The sequence below is a fragment of the Mya arenaria genome, chromosome 4 (genome assembly GCF_026914265.1).
Source record: "Mya arenaria isolate MELC-2E11 chromosome 4, ASM2691426v1".
NCBI lineage: Eukaryota > Metazoa > Mollusca > Bivalvia > Myida > Myidae > Mya > Mya arenaria.
This window is the reverse complement of record NC_069125.1, coordinates 6,172,985-6,191,540: the sequence shown is the minus strand read 5'-3', so window position 1 is coordinate 6,191,540 and position 18,556 is coordinate 6,172,985. Positions and strand designations below refer to the sequence as shown.

General features: G+C 33.8%; 1 protein-coding gene across 1 annotated transcript; it reads right to left on the bottom strand.

Annotated features, from left to right (window-relative positions):
* Positions 1–12,144: 12,144 nt before the first annotated feature.
* Positions 12,145–18,111, bottom strand: LOC128230029 (ovoinhibitor-like). The gene is made up of 3 exons (XM_052942010.1): positions 17,931–18,111; positions 12,769–12,916; positions 12,145–12,262 (listed from the first exon to the last, which is right to left on the bottom strand). Exons 1-3 carry the CDS (start codon positions 17,974–17,976, stop codon positions 12,193–12,195), a joined length of 264 nt encoding a protein of 87 aa, XP_052797970.1. The 5' UTR covers positions 17,977–18,111; the 3' UTR covers positions 12,145–12,192.
* Between the last annotated feature and the right edge of the window lie 445 nt (positions 18,112–18,556).

Sequence of the window (18,556 nt, the reverse complement as noted above, 5' to 3'; positions counted from 1 at the left end):
AATTAAGTGAAGAATACATTTACGGACAAATTCACCTGTTGATCCTTTTCGAAATCAATTAACTAGAATTGGATATCCGCGAACACCGCTTTGTTATCAACAAATGAACGAGGGAATGTGTGAAATGACAGCAAGCTCAGTGTCCATGAGAAACCTTTTTTTCATTTATACTAAACCAATGTATAGAAGTTTCTAAAACAAATAAGTGTCAACGCTTATATATTACCGTTGAAGAAATTAATAATAAACACATCTACATTGTCTTAAAATATTCACTCTTTTGTTTACTGTGATCGTTTCTATAATAACCTATTTCACGTCTTTAATTGTGTACACTATAATGAATGTACTTGTAACATTGAAAACACGTCATCAAGAAATGAAAAAAACAAACAATTGTTAATAAAATAACTATATATTTGGCAACTGGCAACTGTTGTTTTGTTGCGAAAAGCGTTGATACACAATTGAAAATTATTTGTTCCTGTGTGTTATGTTTTGAGCAATACACATTCTTCAATAAAATTTTAGTAAAATATGCTTATTCAAATTCAGTAGTTGCTTATGGTACGATTCTAAGAATTAAAATTGAGTAAAGAAATCTTGGTTTAAATCAATTAAAGTCATATTTCACTGAGTTTTGCTTACACGAATGTGTATCTGCTGTGAACATTATTTGACAGTGACCGGTTTACTAAACTATTCAAATTTCAGAATTATTTCATGAAAATTACACTGTACACAATTAAAATGTTCTTAGTAAGTAGAGAAATTCCATACTTATAATATTTAACGGTAATGAGTTGTACAAAATATCACGCATAAAAAAGGGATTCGGACAATAAGATGTTTTATCTTCTTTATATTTCACTGCTTTGTAAATGTGTTTCATTATAGATCTATATTGTGTATGTATGGATGTCGTTGTTGCATATTTGTATACATTGTTAGTTGTATTAGCAAACTACTTTTTATACTTAATTACTTTCCAATAATGAGTTATGTATGTATTTACACTTTATGTGTTGCAATAAAAAATAACACCAATGCAATTGTGTATGATATTCAATAAACAAAATGTACATAATCGTTAAAAACTGTGCTTAAAAATATCATTCCTAGATCTTATAAAATTTATTTTACGGGATAAGCGTCAGATTCTTATTCCGACATACCAACATACCATCGGGTTAGAATTAATTTTCTTCCCTTTTTGTATTAGTGTAGTTTTATTATGAAAGGGCCAAAAACAATTAGCCAGATAATGCATTTTAGCAATTTCAGCACAATCTTATTCTATTGTATAGAAACTATAGAAGGATGATGTATTGGTTTTTGGAGAAAGCTAGAGAAAGGTCTGTAGGCTTAAGGTTAAGGTAAAAATATGTGACTGTTAAATCACCACTTATACCGTCAAAAAATCTTTGATGGATCGCTTGATCGTTAAACAATATCCCTTTTGAGTTAATAATATTTAACATCGGTTTAATACACGGGTAGAAAAATAAATAAATATTTCCTTATTATCCAGTCGTCATGATACGAAGTGATATTAATCCTGGCCATTGTCATTGTTAAAAATATCCTGTAACTCGATTGTGATGCTGAATTACGGATTAATTTCCACGTTTTCCTTACTTGAGCATTGTGTTATAAAAGTGTTTGCGGACATAAAATAAATTAAATTTGTAAATTCATATAATCAGATATAGTATAAGTTTCCTCAATATCGATGCTTCATTTAGCTAAAGTTATGAATAATTTAAATGGCAAGATTATTATAACACTGTCATAACAGTGCTTTCGATAACAAAATGCACATGCTTAAAATAACAGACCAATAGATTGTAAATGAACGTTAATGAAATATACTGAGAATGTAAACCAAGTCGATAAAAAAAATGTTTATGTACATTCTCTAACTACTAGCTAATATCCACAAAAACTTTCAGCATGGCAGGCCAAATTGTATACGGCAAATGTACAAAAACCCTTTAAAGATCACATGTCATGTGCTGATAATCAAAATCACGTGACATTATTCAAACAGTTTTTTTTTTCATTTGAAATGATTGTTTTACTTTTGACTTTGAAAACAATGGGATTTAATGGGACCTTAAAACAATATACCAAACACTCGTGTAATAAACTATTTCTCAAAAAGGTTAGTTTTCGTACGAGGTGGCAGGACCAAATATATTTATGTATATAGTTTGCTCGTGGAAGTTTAAGCATGCTAAAATAAATGTAGGTATAAGTGTGATTGCTTTAAAGTCTACATTCGAAATTCATTGTGTAAAGTATCATTTATACCTTACGGCATACATGTATTCTTCCAAGCATAGCATTTGTAACGTGGAAAGGCAAGCGAAAACAAATGAAATTATCTAAGGATAAACCGGTCTCCAATGCAAAGCCAGTATATAATCATCATGCATGATAAAACCGATAAAAGGATGATAAATATCGGTGTCCATGAAGAAACGGCGAACCAGATACAACTACATGGAATATCTGTCTTGTTCAAATTTATTTCTTTCAAATTCATAATTTATGATTATATTTAGGGTAATCCCTCCTAATGTCTTGTATAAGGCAACACACGTCTTTACAAATATAAGACTAAGGTCAGACTTAATTAATTGTGATCTACGTAAAAAAATCCGGGAGATCGAGCGCAAAATTAATGAAATACTTTTGTTCCATTTTAAAGATATGACGAAGTGGCAAAAGGCGAGTATGATAAAACAAAAACGCAAAAAGACATTAATTACCTTCACATATTTGATGCAAAACACAATTTACTCTGTATGCAGGTTTTGTACGCATATTGTCATTATTTATACGGGTACAGCGTGCAATCAAATTACCATAGCAGTAGTTTCATATAAACGATGCGGTTAAATTGAGAGAACAATAAACTAATTGTACTGTTTTCTTGTAAACAGAATGTCACACCACATTTATTATAGTTTTACATTGTAATACACTGAGAAGTTGGTATTAGGAAAAGATAGATGTTTGTGCACCATCATCCTATGTGAAAGACCAAGGACACGGGCATAAACTGAACAATTCAACATTATTACACCACCAAATAATATTTTTCTCCAACATGTAACACTTGTAAATTGAGAAGTAAAAAGGCGATGTTGATTACACAGCATTTTACTTCAGGGGTCAATAATAGGGCACAAAAGGTCAGCTATCAAACACTGGGCAGGTTCTCTGGACAGCAAATCTGATAATTGTTTCCAGAGATTGAATCATGGTCAAACCTCATGTACGTTCTCCGCTCCAATTTCTCGATTACAAAAAAATCTTTATTTTTGCCATGATTGTTATTTTTTTCCCATTTAATTTCTTGTCTTGTTGATGTCCGAGAAGCAGAAAAGATTATGAAACTGCTTAGCACGATCACACTTTCTTCTTTAAGAGTGCCTAGAATTTCTTTTCTAGATTTGCCTCATGAAAAAAAATGGAATATGATCTCCTGATAGTAAGGAAAACTCGAGCCGCGAAATGATATTCGATAAATCGACATGTCCGAAACGAATGATTGTAATTAACAACAACATTAACTGCTTTACCAAATGGTCTTAATCAACCTGGTTTCAGTTTCGGTTTCAGGATAGTATGTATCATCTGCAGAATTCAGACAGTTTGACAAATACGAATTTTCAAAGTTTTTTTCCCGATTCGTTTTTTGTTGATATTCTCAGATTCTTGGCTTCCATTACCGCCGAGGATGAGGAATCAAAGCGCTGATAGCGCTGCATGAATATGGTTTTATACGGGTTTTCACCATTATGATTTACAATCACGTGTGTATTTTTAAGGTGCTGATATGTAGCTGAGTGAATCTAAGAGTCCCCGTGTAAAACAACCACAGGGGCCGCCCCTGTTTATTGAAGCATAATGGTAAATGACAAATTAATTTTTTATTGAAAATAAAGTTAATGTCGTTATGTAACCAGGCAAACCAGGATGGAGAATGTAACCAATCCCAGCATAATCCATCCTATGGTGTTACACTATGAGTTAGGCTTGCTAAGGATTTATTAACTAGAGAAATAAATTAGAAATTGGTTGATCATCCAGGGTGAATTTAAAAGATACACTTAAACTGTTTCCGGTTGGTAATTAGATGTTGGCATAAACATAGACTATACTAATTATTAAATTGAAAACGATCTTTTTTCAGGGCCACTGTTAAAATTTTAAATAGTATTTTAAAATGATTTATACATTATTTACGTAAAAAATGGATTCTGACCCGGGAGGAACGTTAATAGATAATATGCAACGGCTGGTGAATTATTGAAACAGTATATAAACACACTCCACGATGCCTTCCTCTCCGTAAATGTGTGGGGTTTAATAATAGAAAATGAAAATATAAAAAGGGTGAATGCTTGTGCAAATTCCCAACCAAGAAAATGAAATATATACTAATCAAACTTTACGTGCTATCACGTGATGTTTTAAGCGGGGGGGGGGGGCTGTGCGCAGGGGATGAGATCATTGTGTCACGTGATGGAATGATGCGCTTTGAGTGGATAGTAACTCTTTGTTTACGTTTCGATGTTCATTCATTTTTGGGCGCAGGGATACTACATTAATATTATCTTTATCTAAGTTCAACAAATTAAATGATTAAAATAGATATTGCGTTATGATTGTTTCTTGCTTTGTCAAATCTAGCTCGGTTATTGGAAACATAGCTTGCAATTTATATAGTCCGCACTTTCTCAAACTATCATTTTGGTGGTAAAGAGGCAGACGACACTTGTTACTACTCGTTGTATAGGCATTTTATGTTGTGAGTATTGAGTTTGTGGCTAAACTGAACAGGGTTGAAAACAAAAATGCCGGTTCATTTGAAGATTTACATTTTGAAAACAAGCTTATATGTTTTTCACAACCATATACATTTATAATTTTGATCAGAAAATTGAAAACATATATTGTGTAAACTTCAATGCTATGAAAAAAGCCTTCGCCAAATTCTAGGTGCGGGCGCAAAATAGAAATGACATATTTCTTTTGCACTTTGGAAAAAGAGGTGCGGTTAATCCGACGACCAACTGATCATTTTGTTTCACACAAATGCCAGCTTTGACCTTTGGGCATTCAGAAGGCATAAAATCTCCCGAATTGAATGCCTCAGTTTCAAATTCAAATGTGAATACCATTAATCAATTCGATCTGCTTTTGGGCAGGTGTAAACGTTGGTTACTAGAATACAGGTTCAGTGAACTCCGATGTTTCCGATGCCCATGCTGTAATCCAGCACTTTAAGGCTACGATTAAATTGAACGTTTGTCAGAAACATGTGAAAGATCAAATAAAGGTGTTTTAAGAAAAAATGCATTGACTGTTAATTACTATACTTGTTATTAATCAGACCGATGCTTAATACAAGGCTATTGTTCGCTGTATACATATATATATATATACTATATATACTATTTTTAGATCGTCAGAAGATGAAACAAAAACATATCGTCAGCTTATCAAGTTTTTGTACAAATTTACCTGCATTATAAAAAAGAGGTTCGCATACAATGATATCTGTTAAATGCATGAAATCTTCGCGACATAGATGCTGATGATAACAATATTTAGTGCAGAAATGGCGTTACGTATATGTCAACATATTAGCTATAATAAGAATCTTGAAATACAAAATGTCTTGTACGAATTTTAAGTAACGGATGTACCCAATGTCTTCCATAAAAAATGCATCCACCAACTTAAGCTTCACTTACAGTATTATCATGCAGTTTGTTCTTAGAGTTATTCTGATAAACAACAAAAACACCAATATTTATGCAAAAAGCATGTAACTAACCGTCCTCTGTACTTGCAGACTGGTATAAAGGCAGGCCTGTCAGTGCCGGAGAATGTGCTTTGTTACATCACGGCTCATATAACTTCACGTGTTACGACACAGTGTGTGGAAATAATTACAATTTCATTTGCGAAAAGTAGCTCACTAACTGAATTGGTCAATGATACACTTCGGTTAGACATGTAATATGATACAAATCAATACCACCCTTATTATGTTTTGTGTAAGCAAGTATTTTAATCTAAATAGAATTTAATTAAGTGAAGAATACATTTACGGACAAATTCACCTGTTGATCCTTTTCGAAATCAATTAACTAGAATTGGATATCCGCGAACACCGCTTTGTTATCAACAAATGAACGAGGGAATGTGTGAAATGACAGCAAGCTCAGTGTCCATGAGAAACCTTTTTTTCATTTACACTAAACCAATGTATAGAAGTTTCTAAAAAAAATAAGTGTCAACGCTTATATATTACCGTTGAAGAAATTAATAATAAACACATCTACATTGTCTTAAAATATTCACTCTTTTGTTTACTGTGATCGTTTCTATAATAACCTATTTCACGTCTTTAATTGTGTACACTATAATGAATGTACTTGTAACATTGAAAACACGTCATCAAGAAATGAAAAAAACAAACAATTGTTAATAAAATAACTATATATTTGGCAACTGGCAACTGTTCTTTGGTTGCGAAAAGCGTTGATTACACAATTAAAAGTATTTGTTCCTTTGTGTTATGTTTTGAGCAATACACATTTATCAATAAATTTTTAATGAAATATGCTTATTCAAATTCAGTAGTTGCTTATGGTACGATTCTAAGAATTAAAATTGAGTAAAGAAATCTTGGTTTAAATCAATTAAAGTCATATTTCACTGAGTTTTGCTTACACGAATGTGTATCTGCTGTGAACATTATTTGACAGTGACCGGTTTACTAAACTATTCAAATTTCAGAATTATTTCATGAAAATTACACTGTACACAATTAAAATGTTCTTAGTAAGTAGAGAAATTCCATACTTATAATATTTAACGGTAATGAGTTGTACAAAATATCACGCATAAAAAAGGGATTCGGACAATAAGATGTTTTATCTTCTTTATATTTCACTGCTTTGTAAATGTGTTCCATTATAGATCTATATTGTGTATGTATGGATGTCGTTGTTGCATATTTGTATACATTGTTAGTTGTATTAGCAAACTACTTTTTATACTTAATTACTTTCCAATAATGAGTTATGTATGTATTTACACTTTATGTGTTGCAATAAAAAATAACACCAATGCAATTGGGTATGATATTCAATAAACAAAATGTACATATTCAATAAAAACTGTGCTTTAAAATACCATTTCTAGATCTTATAAAAATTATTTTACGGGATAAGCGTCAGATTCTTATTCCGACATACCAACATACCATCGGGTTAGAATTAATTTTCTTCCCTTTTTGTATTAGTGTAGTTTTATTATGAAAGGGCCAAAAACAATTAGCCAGATAATGCATTTTAGCAATTTCAGCACAATCTTATTCTATTGTATAGAAACTATAGAAGGATGATGTATTGGTTTTTGGAGAAAGCTAGAGAAAGGTCTGTAGGCTTAAGGTTAAGGTAAAAATATGTGACTGTTAAATCACCACTTATACCGTCAAAAAATCTTTGATGGATCGCTTGATCGTTAAACAATATCCCTTTTGAGTTAATAATATTTAACATCGGTTTAATACACGGGTAGAAAAATAAATAAATATTTCCTTATTATCCAGTCGTCATGATACGAAGTGATATTAATCCTGGCCATTGTCATTGTTAAAAATATCCTGTAACTCGATTGTGATGCTGAATTACGGATTAATTTCCACGTTTTCCTTACTTGAGCATTGTGTTATAAAAGTGTTTGCGGACATAAAATAAATAAAATTTGTAAATTCATATAATCAGATATAGTATAAGTTTCCTCAATATCGATGCTTCATTTAGCTAAAGTTATGAATAATTTAAATGGCAAGATTATTATAACACTGTCATAACAGTGCTTTCGATAACAAAATGCACATGCTTAAAAATAACAGACCAATAGATTGTAAATGAACGTTAATGAAATATACTGAGAATGTAAACCAAGTCGATAAAAAAATGTTTATATACATTCTCTAACTACTAGCTAATATCCACAAAAACTTTCAGCATGGCAGGCCAAATTGTATACGGCAAATGTACAAAAACCCTTTAAAGATCACATGTCATGTGCTGATAATCAAAATCACGTGACATTATTCAAACAGTTTTTTTTTTCATTTGAAATGATTGTTTTACTTTTGACTTTGAAAATAATGGGATTTAATGGGACCTTAAAACAATATACCAAACACTCGTGTAATAAACTATTTCTCAAAAAGGTTAGTTTTCATACGAGGTGGCAGGACCAAATATATTTATGTATATAGTTTCCTCGTGGAAGTTTAAGCATGCTAAAATAAATGTAGGTATAAGTGTGATTGCTTTAAAGTCTACATTCGAAATTCATTGTGTAAAGTATCATTTATACCTTACGGCATACATGTATTCTTCCAAGCATAGCATTTGTAACGTGGAAAGGCAAGCGAAAACAAATGAAATTATCTAAGGATAAACCGGTCTCCAATGCAAAGCCAGTATATAATCATCATGCATGATAAAACCGATAAAAGGATGATAAATATCGGTGTCCATGAAGAAACGGCGAACCAGATACAACTACATGGAATATCTGTCTTGTTCAAATTTATTTCTTTCAAATTCATAATTTATGATTATATTTAGGGTAATCCCTCCTAATGTCTTGTATAAGGCAACACACGTCTTTACAAATATAAGACTAAGGTCAGACTTAATTAATTGTGATCTACGTAAAAAAATCCGGGAGATCGAGCGCAAAATTAATGAAATACTTTTGTTCCATTTTAAAGATATGACGAAGTGGCAAAAGGCGAGTATGATAAAACAAAAACGCAAAAAGACATTAATTACCTTCACATATTTGATGCAAAACACAATTTACTCTGTATGCAGGTTTTGTACGCATATTGTCATTATTTATACGGGTACAGCGTGCAATCAAATTACCATAGCAGTAGTTTCACATGAACGATGCGGTTAAATTGAGAGAACAATAAACTAATTGTACTGTTTTCTTGTAAACAGAATGTCACACCACATTTATTATAGTTTTACATTGTAATACACTGAGAAGTTGGTATTAGGAAAAGATAGATGTTTGTGCACCATCATCCTATGTGAAAGACCAAGGACACGGGCATAAACTGAACAATTCAACATTATTACACCACCAAATAATATTTTTCTCCAACATGTAACACTTGTAAATTGAGAAGTAAAAAGGCGATGTTGATTACACAGCATTTTACTTCAGGGGTCAATAATAGGGCACAAAAGGTCAGCTATCAAACACTGGGCAGGTTCTCTGGACAGCAAATCTGATAATTGTTTCCAGAGATTGAATCATGGTCAAACCTCATGTACTTTCTCCGCTCCAATTTCTCGATTACAAAAAAATCTTTATTTTTGCCATGATTGTTATTTTTTTCCCATTTAATTTCTTGTCTTGTTGATGTCCGAGAAGCAGAAAAGATTATGAAACTGCTTAGCACGATCACACTTTCTTCTTTAAGAGTGCCTAGAATTTCTTTTCTAGATTTGCCTCATGAAAAGAAATGGAATATGATCTCCTGATAGTAAGGAAAACTCGAGCCGCGAAATGATATTCGATAAATCGACATGTCCGAAACGAATGATTGTAATTAACAACAACATTAACTGCTTTACCAAATGGTCTTAATCAACCTGGTTTCAGTTTCGGTTTCAGGATAGTATGTATCATCTGCAGAATTCAGACAGTTTGACAAATACGAATTTTCAAAGTTTTTTTCCCGATTCGTTTTTGTTGATATTCCCAGATTCTTGGCTTCCATTACCGCCGAGGATGAGGAATCAAAGCGCTGATAGCGCTGCATGAACATGGTTTTATACGGGTTTTCACCATTATGATTTACAATCACGTGTGTATTTTTAAGGTGCTGATATGTAGCTGAGTGAATCTAAGAGTCCCCGTGTAAAACAACCACAGGGGCCGCCCCTGTTTATTGAAGCATAATGGTAAATGACAAATTAATATTTTATTGAAAATAAAGTTAATGTCGTTATGTAACCAGGCAAACCAGGATGGAGAATGTAACCAATCCCAGCATAATCCATCCTATGGTGTTACACTATGAGTTAGGCTTGCTAAGGATTTATTAACTAGAGAAATAAATTAGAAATTGGTTGATCATCCAGGGTGAATTTAAAAGATACACTTAAACTGTTTCCGGTTGGTAATTAGATGTTGGCATAAACATAGACTATACTAATTATTAAATTGAAAACGATTTTTTTCAGGGCCACTGTTAAAATTTTAAATAGTATTTTAAAATGATTTATACATTATTTACATAAAAAATGGATTCTGACACGGGAGGAACGATAGATAGATAATATGCAATGGCTGTTGAATTATTGAAACAGTATATAAACACACTCCACGAAGCCTTCCTCTCCGTAAATGTGTGGGGTTTAATAATAGAAAATGAAAATATAAAAAGGGTGAATGCTTGTGCAAATTCCCAACCAAGAAAATGAAATATATACTAATCAAACTTTACGTGCTATCACGTGATGTTTTAAGCGGGGGGGGGGGGGGGCTGTGCGCAGGGGATGAGATCATTGTGTCACGTGATGGAATGATGCGCTTTGAGTGGATAGTAACTCTTTGTTTACGTTTCGATGTTCATTCATTTTTGGGCGCAGGGATACTACATTAATATTATCTTTATCTAAGTTCAACAAATTAAATGATTAAAATAGATATTGCGTTATGATTGTTTCTTGCTTTGTCAAATCTAGCTCGGTTATTGGAAACATAGCTTGCAATTTATATAGTCCGCACTTTCTCGAACTATCATTTTGGTGGTAAAGAGGCAGACGACACTTGTTACTACTCGTTGTATAGGCATTTTATGTTGTGAGTATTGAGTTTGTGGCTAAACTGAACAGGGTTGAAAACAAAAATGCCGGTTCATTTGAAGATTTACATTTTGAAAACAAGCTTATATGTTTTTCACAACCATATACATTTATAATTTTGATCAGAAAATTGAAAACATATATTGTGTAAACTTCAATGCTATGAAAAAAGCCTTCGCCAAATTCTAGGTGCGGGCGCAAAATAGAAATGACATATTTCTTTTGCACTTTGGAAAAAGAGGTGCGGTTAATCCGACGACCAACTGATCATTTTGTTTCACACAAATGCCAGCTTTGACCTTTGGGCATTCAGAAGGCATAAAATCTCCCGAATTGAATGCCTCAGTTTCAAATTCAAATGTGAATACCATTAATCAATTCGATCTGCTTTTGGGCAGGTGTAAACGTTGTTTACTAGAATACAGGTTCAGTGAACTCCGATGTTTCCGATGCCCATGCTGTAATCCAGCACTTTAAGGCTACGATTAAATTGAACGTTTGTCAGAAACATGTGAAAGATCAAATAAAGGTGTTTTAAGAAAAAATGCATTGACTGTTAATTACTATACTTGTTATTAATCAAAGTGAAAACAAACCTTTCAAACTTTGAATTGTGATCACAAATTTAACGAGACTGTTGCCTGTGATCGTAACCTTTGATCGACTGTTCCAAATAGGGGTCATGAAGGTCAAGATCAACCTACTTGTGAAAAATCATAGACCTTGGGCAAACCATTTTTAAGTTATATTGCGGACAAAGTTTTCCCTAGACAAAAATAGTTGACCTTGCCCTAGACCTTTGACCTACTGAGCTGAAAAACAATTGGGGGCATATCCTGGTCAGGAGCTTACTGATGACGTTTCATGGCTCTCGATCATATCGTTATCCAAGTTATGGTGCTTAAAAATCAAATATGGTTGTTGACGATGATCTTGATCTTTGACTTACTGATCCCAAAAATAATAGGGGCCATCTACTTATCAATGGCAACATACCACTGCATCACAAGCATCAGCTTCCAAGTAAAACATTTCTCGAGTTATAGTTGGGATACAGTTTTATAAGACTGTTAAGCGTGACATTCACCCCCGGACCAACTGATCTCGAAACGTTAAGGGGCATGTATTCGTCAAATTGGGGGTGGGTGGGGGGAGAGGGGGTAAAAAATGTCAACAGCTTATATAGTTGCAGTATTGTATACAAACATTTCCATAGACATCACAATACAATACAAGCGGTATATTCGTGCCTCATAGTTTAAGGTGCTGCGGTAGTGGGGTCGCAGGCACCATCGTGCATCTTGGCCACCATGTTGTAATGGCCGTACCTATATGGAGATGATGGAACAGGAGAAGAGAAGTTTTATTTTCAGTCAGCAAGACATATACATACAAACATACGCTCTGTGAAGCCAATGCATGATAAGAATTACACCATGAATCATGAATACCAATCAATTTAAATGAAGTGCAACGCGAAAAACAAAATATAGAGCAAATGAAGCTGTTAAACCTGGGTATATGATAGTCCCAGGTTCAACATATCTTTGTTTTTTTTTATAAGGATATCAAACCGCATAGAATATTTTATTATTGCAGATATATTTGTAAAAGAATATCATTATGAGAAAAAGCAACCGTTAAAAATAAAGCTTAAATTCATTAAAGAGAATGCAACGTTTCTAACGGTTAGCTCAAGGAAGTATCTATTCCTTTTAGCGGAAGCGTTCGTTGGAGGCTACGCATTCGTAATACGGGTGCAGAGGGGGGATGCCATCAACAACGGTAAATAGCACTTGAATCAGAAGTGTTAAAGAGTGTGAACATTTATTACCAGCACATGCGTTTCTGGTTTTCCGCTCCGATCGAGCACTCACTGCTGTAAGTGTTTCCGTCTGATCCACAGACAGGTGCGTATACGTCAGCGCACGCGGTCATGTGATCACAGTCCAGGAAACGCCTCCTTGGGTGGCAGACACAAACTTTGCAGAAAAAAACAACACAACAACAATAAAAAGTAAATCATTGAAACATTCTAGAGAGTAGAGATTTGCGCCAAATCTGGGAGTAGGATTGATCAAAGGCCTTATCAAATCATTTTAATCAGTTGTTTTTTTCTACTTCAGTAAAAGCGGCGTAGTTTCCCAGTGTGTGTATAACACGTGATAAATTGCGTCATAAAAGCTACGCCTGAAGGCAATATTTTGCTTCGAATCAAGACTTTAAACAAAGATAACTTCACTATATCTTCGCCATTTTAAATGAAGCATAGCGCAATCTACGCTATTTACGGGGTCCCGCCTTTGGTCGTTTACCAGAGTTTGATTGAGAGTTTAGTTTCATAAATCACTTCGACAACCCTTTTCACAATAGGGCCCATACGGCCGTCTGACGGAGGATTGTCAAAACATTATTTGGAAAACAGGTTTGTCGAAGTGTTCGATAAAACTAATCGCATTATCAAACTTCGGCAATAAAACCAAGGCGGGGCTCTTTAATCGGCAAAGAATGCCCTTTGTTTTACTTAAAATTGTGTTGTAAAAGAAAAATTATCTTTATTTTTAGTCATTATGTTAAGCAAAATATTGCCTTCCGACGTAGCATATATGACGCAATTTATCACTTGGTATACACACACTGTTTCCGCTAGGCCAAAAGGTCTGGGTAGCACTCTCTTTTTTTAGTCGAGAAGGTTGTGTTCAGATTCCCCCTTGAAAAAATCAAGTTTTAGATACGTTATTTTAGACCGAGACATGTCAACTACTGTAACACCTCATTATTTGATTCGAACGTTGAAACAAATGTACATTCATTTATTTAAAGATCAATGAATATACAACGATTCAGTGATGTAATAGACAAATTAAATTTGATTTGGTTAAACTATGCGAAAGTTTTCGATTTTAAAGCTTATTTTCCGTCTGGATATACGCCAAAATGCACCGTTAACTATCTAAGCTTTAAAACAAATCATGGCGGGGGCATGTTCCAGGACCCCCTACTTCACATCAAATTGGCTTTAGCTACGTCCCTGAGTTCAGGTCTTGGCCTTGGGCAGGCCCAAAGCCATGTCACATTAAAAACGAATATAATGTGCACGTGTATATGTTCGAGTAATTACTCTGGTAAAACTCGCCAAATCGGTACGGGATCCGTTATGTGGCTGGTGCAAGTACCTACTAGACTACATTTGTTGGAGTACCACCTATAGTAAGTGTGGTAAAGAAAACACCAACCTACCACCACATATAGGTCATCACCCAGTGATCACTCGTTTAAAACACTCGTATAATTGACCCGAATGCGGAAAGGAGCCCCATTAACTGATTTCCTGGTGCTCACTTCATTAAAGTCTGCACATTATGATATACAGTCGATACTCTGTTTTCCCTATGTTCTGGTTATGTCGAGGTACGGATAATATCCCCCCCCCAGATGATTCCCCCCCCCCCCCCCCAGACATTAGCCCCTAGGACCATAGCCCTCCCGGAAGATAGCCCCCCCCCCCTCATCTTAGTGAAAAAACGGACGATACCCCCCCCCCAATATTAAAATGCATATTATAACCAGTTTATTTAAGCAAATTTGCAAAACAATGATTTTTATTATAAAATGAAACAACCCAAAGGCATAAATCAATGAAAAAAAAATCATGAATAGTGAAAAAATAAACGGAAAAAGCATGTGATTTTACAATGAAACATTTATTATTTTAAAAGTTAATTGTTTTCTCTGTTAATTGTTGACTAAGCACTTATTTAATAATCTTTGATCAGTAAGTTCTCACCTTTAATTATCATTTGCATTGACCTTTAATTATCTAATAGGGTGATAATCCTTAATGCGATAATGACATTATATGTTTTATTTCTTTTGAAGATGTTTTATATGTAAAGTCATTTGTATATATGCAGGGGGGGGGGGGGGCTATTGTCTGGGGGGGGAGGGGCTATTGTCTAGGAGGGCTATCATCCGGGGGGGGATATGGTCCTAGGGGTTAATGTCGGGGATGGGGGGGGGGCAATCATCCGGGGGGGATATCATCCTACACTCGGTTATGTCGTATTGTTTTTCGAATGCATTGTGTTAAGTAAGAGATGTTTTATATTTCGGTTATATCGAACATTCGTTACGCGTGCGTGTGTGTGTATTAATTTTAGTTAGCTTTTTAAATGTATAGAGTTATAAGAAAAAAATAACATTGCTGTGAAGAAGTTACATCATGTGGAATTTATCAGTTTTAACAAACACTATTATATGGGACCCTCAATCGTAAGATATTCGTTTAAGTTTTCTAACATGTAAAATCAAGGAGTGATATTAATTACTTATTTCGATACAAAACATTTAAATGTCACTTTAATAAGACAAAGCTAGTTTGATATTCATCAAATCGAATATTACATCAATCTTAGATCAATATTGAATACCAGGGCTGTCATAACGAATTATTTCGTCCAATTATTGCATACCGAACAAACAATATAAATTAATTCATCCCATAAAATTGCCGTATTTCATATATTTATTGCAGTAATTAATTAATAACAGGCACTAGATGGGGTATTCTGATAAGCCAAGCATGACATTTGGTGGCAGATTTCTGTTGAATATTGTTTTTATTATGACCCCTTGTAAATCTTATCAATTATGGCCCCTAGGCTATGACCTTTGTCGCGTAAATTATGACAGACTAATATTAATAGCAATTAAGTTCGGCATGCATAAGTTCACCCATTTGTATTGAAAAGTAAGATAAAATAGGTCTTGAGCCATTGATATTAAATTATAAAAAAAATCAGGCAAAAATTAAACCCTAAAATATGACATAATACCATATATTACTGTACCTTATCTGGTGTCCGACATTTGAACGTGATGTAATCTAGAGATATCTAACTAGCATAATTATTCTCTTAGACTAACTGATTAATTACAGTTTTATAAATCAGTTTGCACAATTTTTACGTAATTTTGGTGACAAGTTTTGTCAAAATTTTCAAAAAATAGTCATTAAAATATGAAACATAAGACTATATTTAGTAAGTAAATTCTTTTAAATAAAGGAGAAACATATTTGGTGCTGTTTTTAAAGTTAAACGTTCCATTTGTTGAAAAATACTTTATTTTACAAAAAACAACATTTATTATTGATTTCTTACAAGAGTTCACGTTCCATACCATATTTGTATCTTGTCATCAGTTTGCATGTACTCATTTTACTCTTAAGAATAGATATAATATATTAAAACTTGATAGGGATGTTAGAGTGTTAGCTTTCAAATAACTCCTTAAATCCTCACACAATTTTTAGTAGAAATAGTTAAACTTAAAAACGCATTTTTTTAGGGAAAAACTGACTTATTGTCAAAATAAGGGAATGGATTTAAAATTGCTTGAAGTTCTATCTTTAATAACAAACTATTTAATCAGCTTTTAAACAACTTGGAAGACTGAGAATTACCAGCGATATATATATATATATATATATATATATATATATATATATATATATATATATATATATATATATTTGCCGCTACCAACATTAACATTTTTGTATTTAAAAAAATAAATAAAATATATTCAGTTGTTGTCGTTAGAAATAATACTACAAATAATATAAATTCTTAGATTACTTCTACTACTAATAATAATATAAATGCCAAAAAAGTCTGCAGGATTCGTGTATTTACACAGATCGTGAGCGATTAATTATCGCGTGTCAGTGTTGTTATAACAGCACGTGTTAATTATTAAGGTGTCATATCGCATTCCAAAGCCGCTTGTCAAAACATGGCATCTAACAAGGGTAGGTGTCACATCTTGATCGGAGTATATATAAAGATGACTTTTAAATATTGTTCATTACCATTTCTGAATATTCTTCAAACTCTAAACCATGGATTCTTCTCCTAAGTCGATGGACAAGTTAGCCATGCTGACGGCGGCCGAGGGGCGGTTCCAGCGCGCCTGCGACCAGATCGTCCTCTTGAACATCCGGTTGGAGGACACACAGAAGCGCTACAAGCGGGCCAAGAACGAAAATCATCGCGTCTTCCGCTATCCCCTGCGTCTCCGGCTGGCCAGCATCGAGGGCGTCCGAAACATGTATTACGATTACGCATTCAACATGGCGGAGCGCGTCGCGGAGCTGCGACAGGAACTCTTTAACGAGACCGTTGAAATCGTATCCGTTTCCGGTGGCGACCGCATTTGATGCCTGCCCATTGAGCCCTTCTTCAATTGACCTCTGCTAAGATGCCGGACGTTTCCTCCTTCCGGCTCCTGCCATGGGACGCTTGGATCCACCGATTGCTGACGATTCGTCCACCACGTCACAAGCAAAACGGCTCTTTTGAGAGCCACCAACTCGTTTGAAAGATGTTCTTACAAATTGTCACTCAAAGAAATCAACTATTATAAATTAAACTTATACTGTCTTTATTGATTCATATTCGCATATATCCGTATGGCGTCGATTTCAAAATAAGACAACCAGTATGTTTTCGCAACACTTGTACATGTTAAATGGTTTGTCATTGACTTTTGACCTCTAATGAAGTTTGTTAAACAGTTATGGACGACGTTTTAACGTCACCGCTGTTAACTTTTAAATCTTTATTTATCAGTTACTAAAATTGACACACTTGTGAATTGAATAAATTCTAACAAGATTCGAGACACCTGTTTCAGATGTACATGTTTCATCTATACGAGGATGTTACAAAATTTCAACGTTTTAAAGTTAACAAAATTGCTGTTAACAACGTTGTGTCACTTTAACGAAGTTCTGAACAATTCGCCCTAAAAGTATTAATTCGATTTAAACCTTCTGTTCGATTCTTTTTTTGCATAGGAGTTATGATATTTGAGCGGCTTTCTTTTAATTTTCGAAGTCTGTATCAAACGATTTATTTTGGTGAAAATAATAAAATGATGCGACGGGCACATTCAAAATGAATCCCATAAACATGAGTAAGAAATTAAAATTACCTCCGATTGCATATAACAGGACCAATATTCCAACCTTCGACGCCATTTTAGATGAATGTTTTGAGAGTAAATAATAACATAATAAGCCCGAAGATAAGAGATAAATAGGTCAGAAAGATAACAAATTTTATTTATGGTCACATGAGGGTTTTAAGTCTATTAAATGCGATTTTGTTTTCGTTTAAGTCTGTTGTATGCACTTAAAAGGTGAACTTCGTTAATAAGTTCACGGTCAACATACAATTAATTATTTCAAAACAGCTAACTATTTGTCTTCAACGGTAGGAATGACTTATATGTTCATGTACATTTTACTACAAGCACTAAGGCATGGCTTTCATGCAGTTTGAGTTAGAAACGAGTCGGAATATTCAACTGTAAAACATAGGTTAGAGGCTACTAAATATATTTCCTATATATGCTAGTCAATCGACTAATTTGCGCGCGAAAAAAAACAGCCATTCGTAGTGTTTCATGACCCCTAACACCATACATATGAAGAAAGTTACACTTGTGGACTAAAGTTGACAAACGTTAAAAAAGTTTTTCGAATAAGAAAAATAAAATTGGTTGAACGTAACCATTATGTACTCGATTAAGTTACCTCATCCAGTGTACGAGTACAG

What these genes read in the sequence shown, in the direction of transcription:
- LOC128230029 (XM_052942010.1), bottom strand. Translation starts at nt 17,976, where the DNA reads ATGGCGTCGAAGGTTGGAATATTGGTCCTGTTATATGCAATCGGAG. An exon ending in CCTGTTATATGCAATCGGAG is followed by an intron (nt 12,917 to 17,930) that starts GTAATTTTAATT and finishes TTTTCTGCAAAG; the next exon opens with TTTGTGTCTGCCACCCAAGG. An exon ending in AACCAGAAACGCATGTGCTG is followed by an intron (nt 12,263 to 12,768) that starts GTAATAAATGTT and finishes ATCTCCATATAG; the next exon opens with GTACGGCCATTACAACATGG.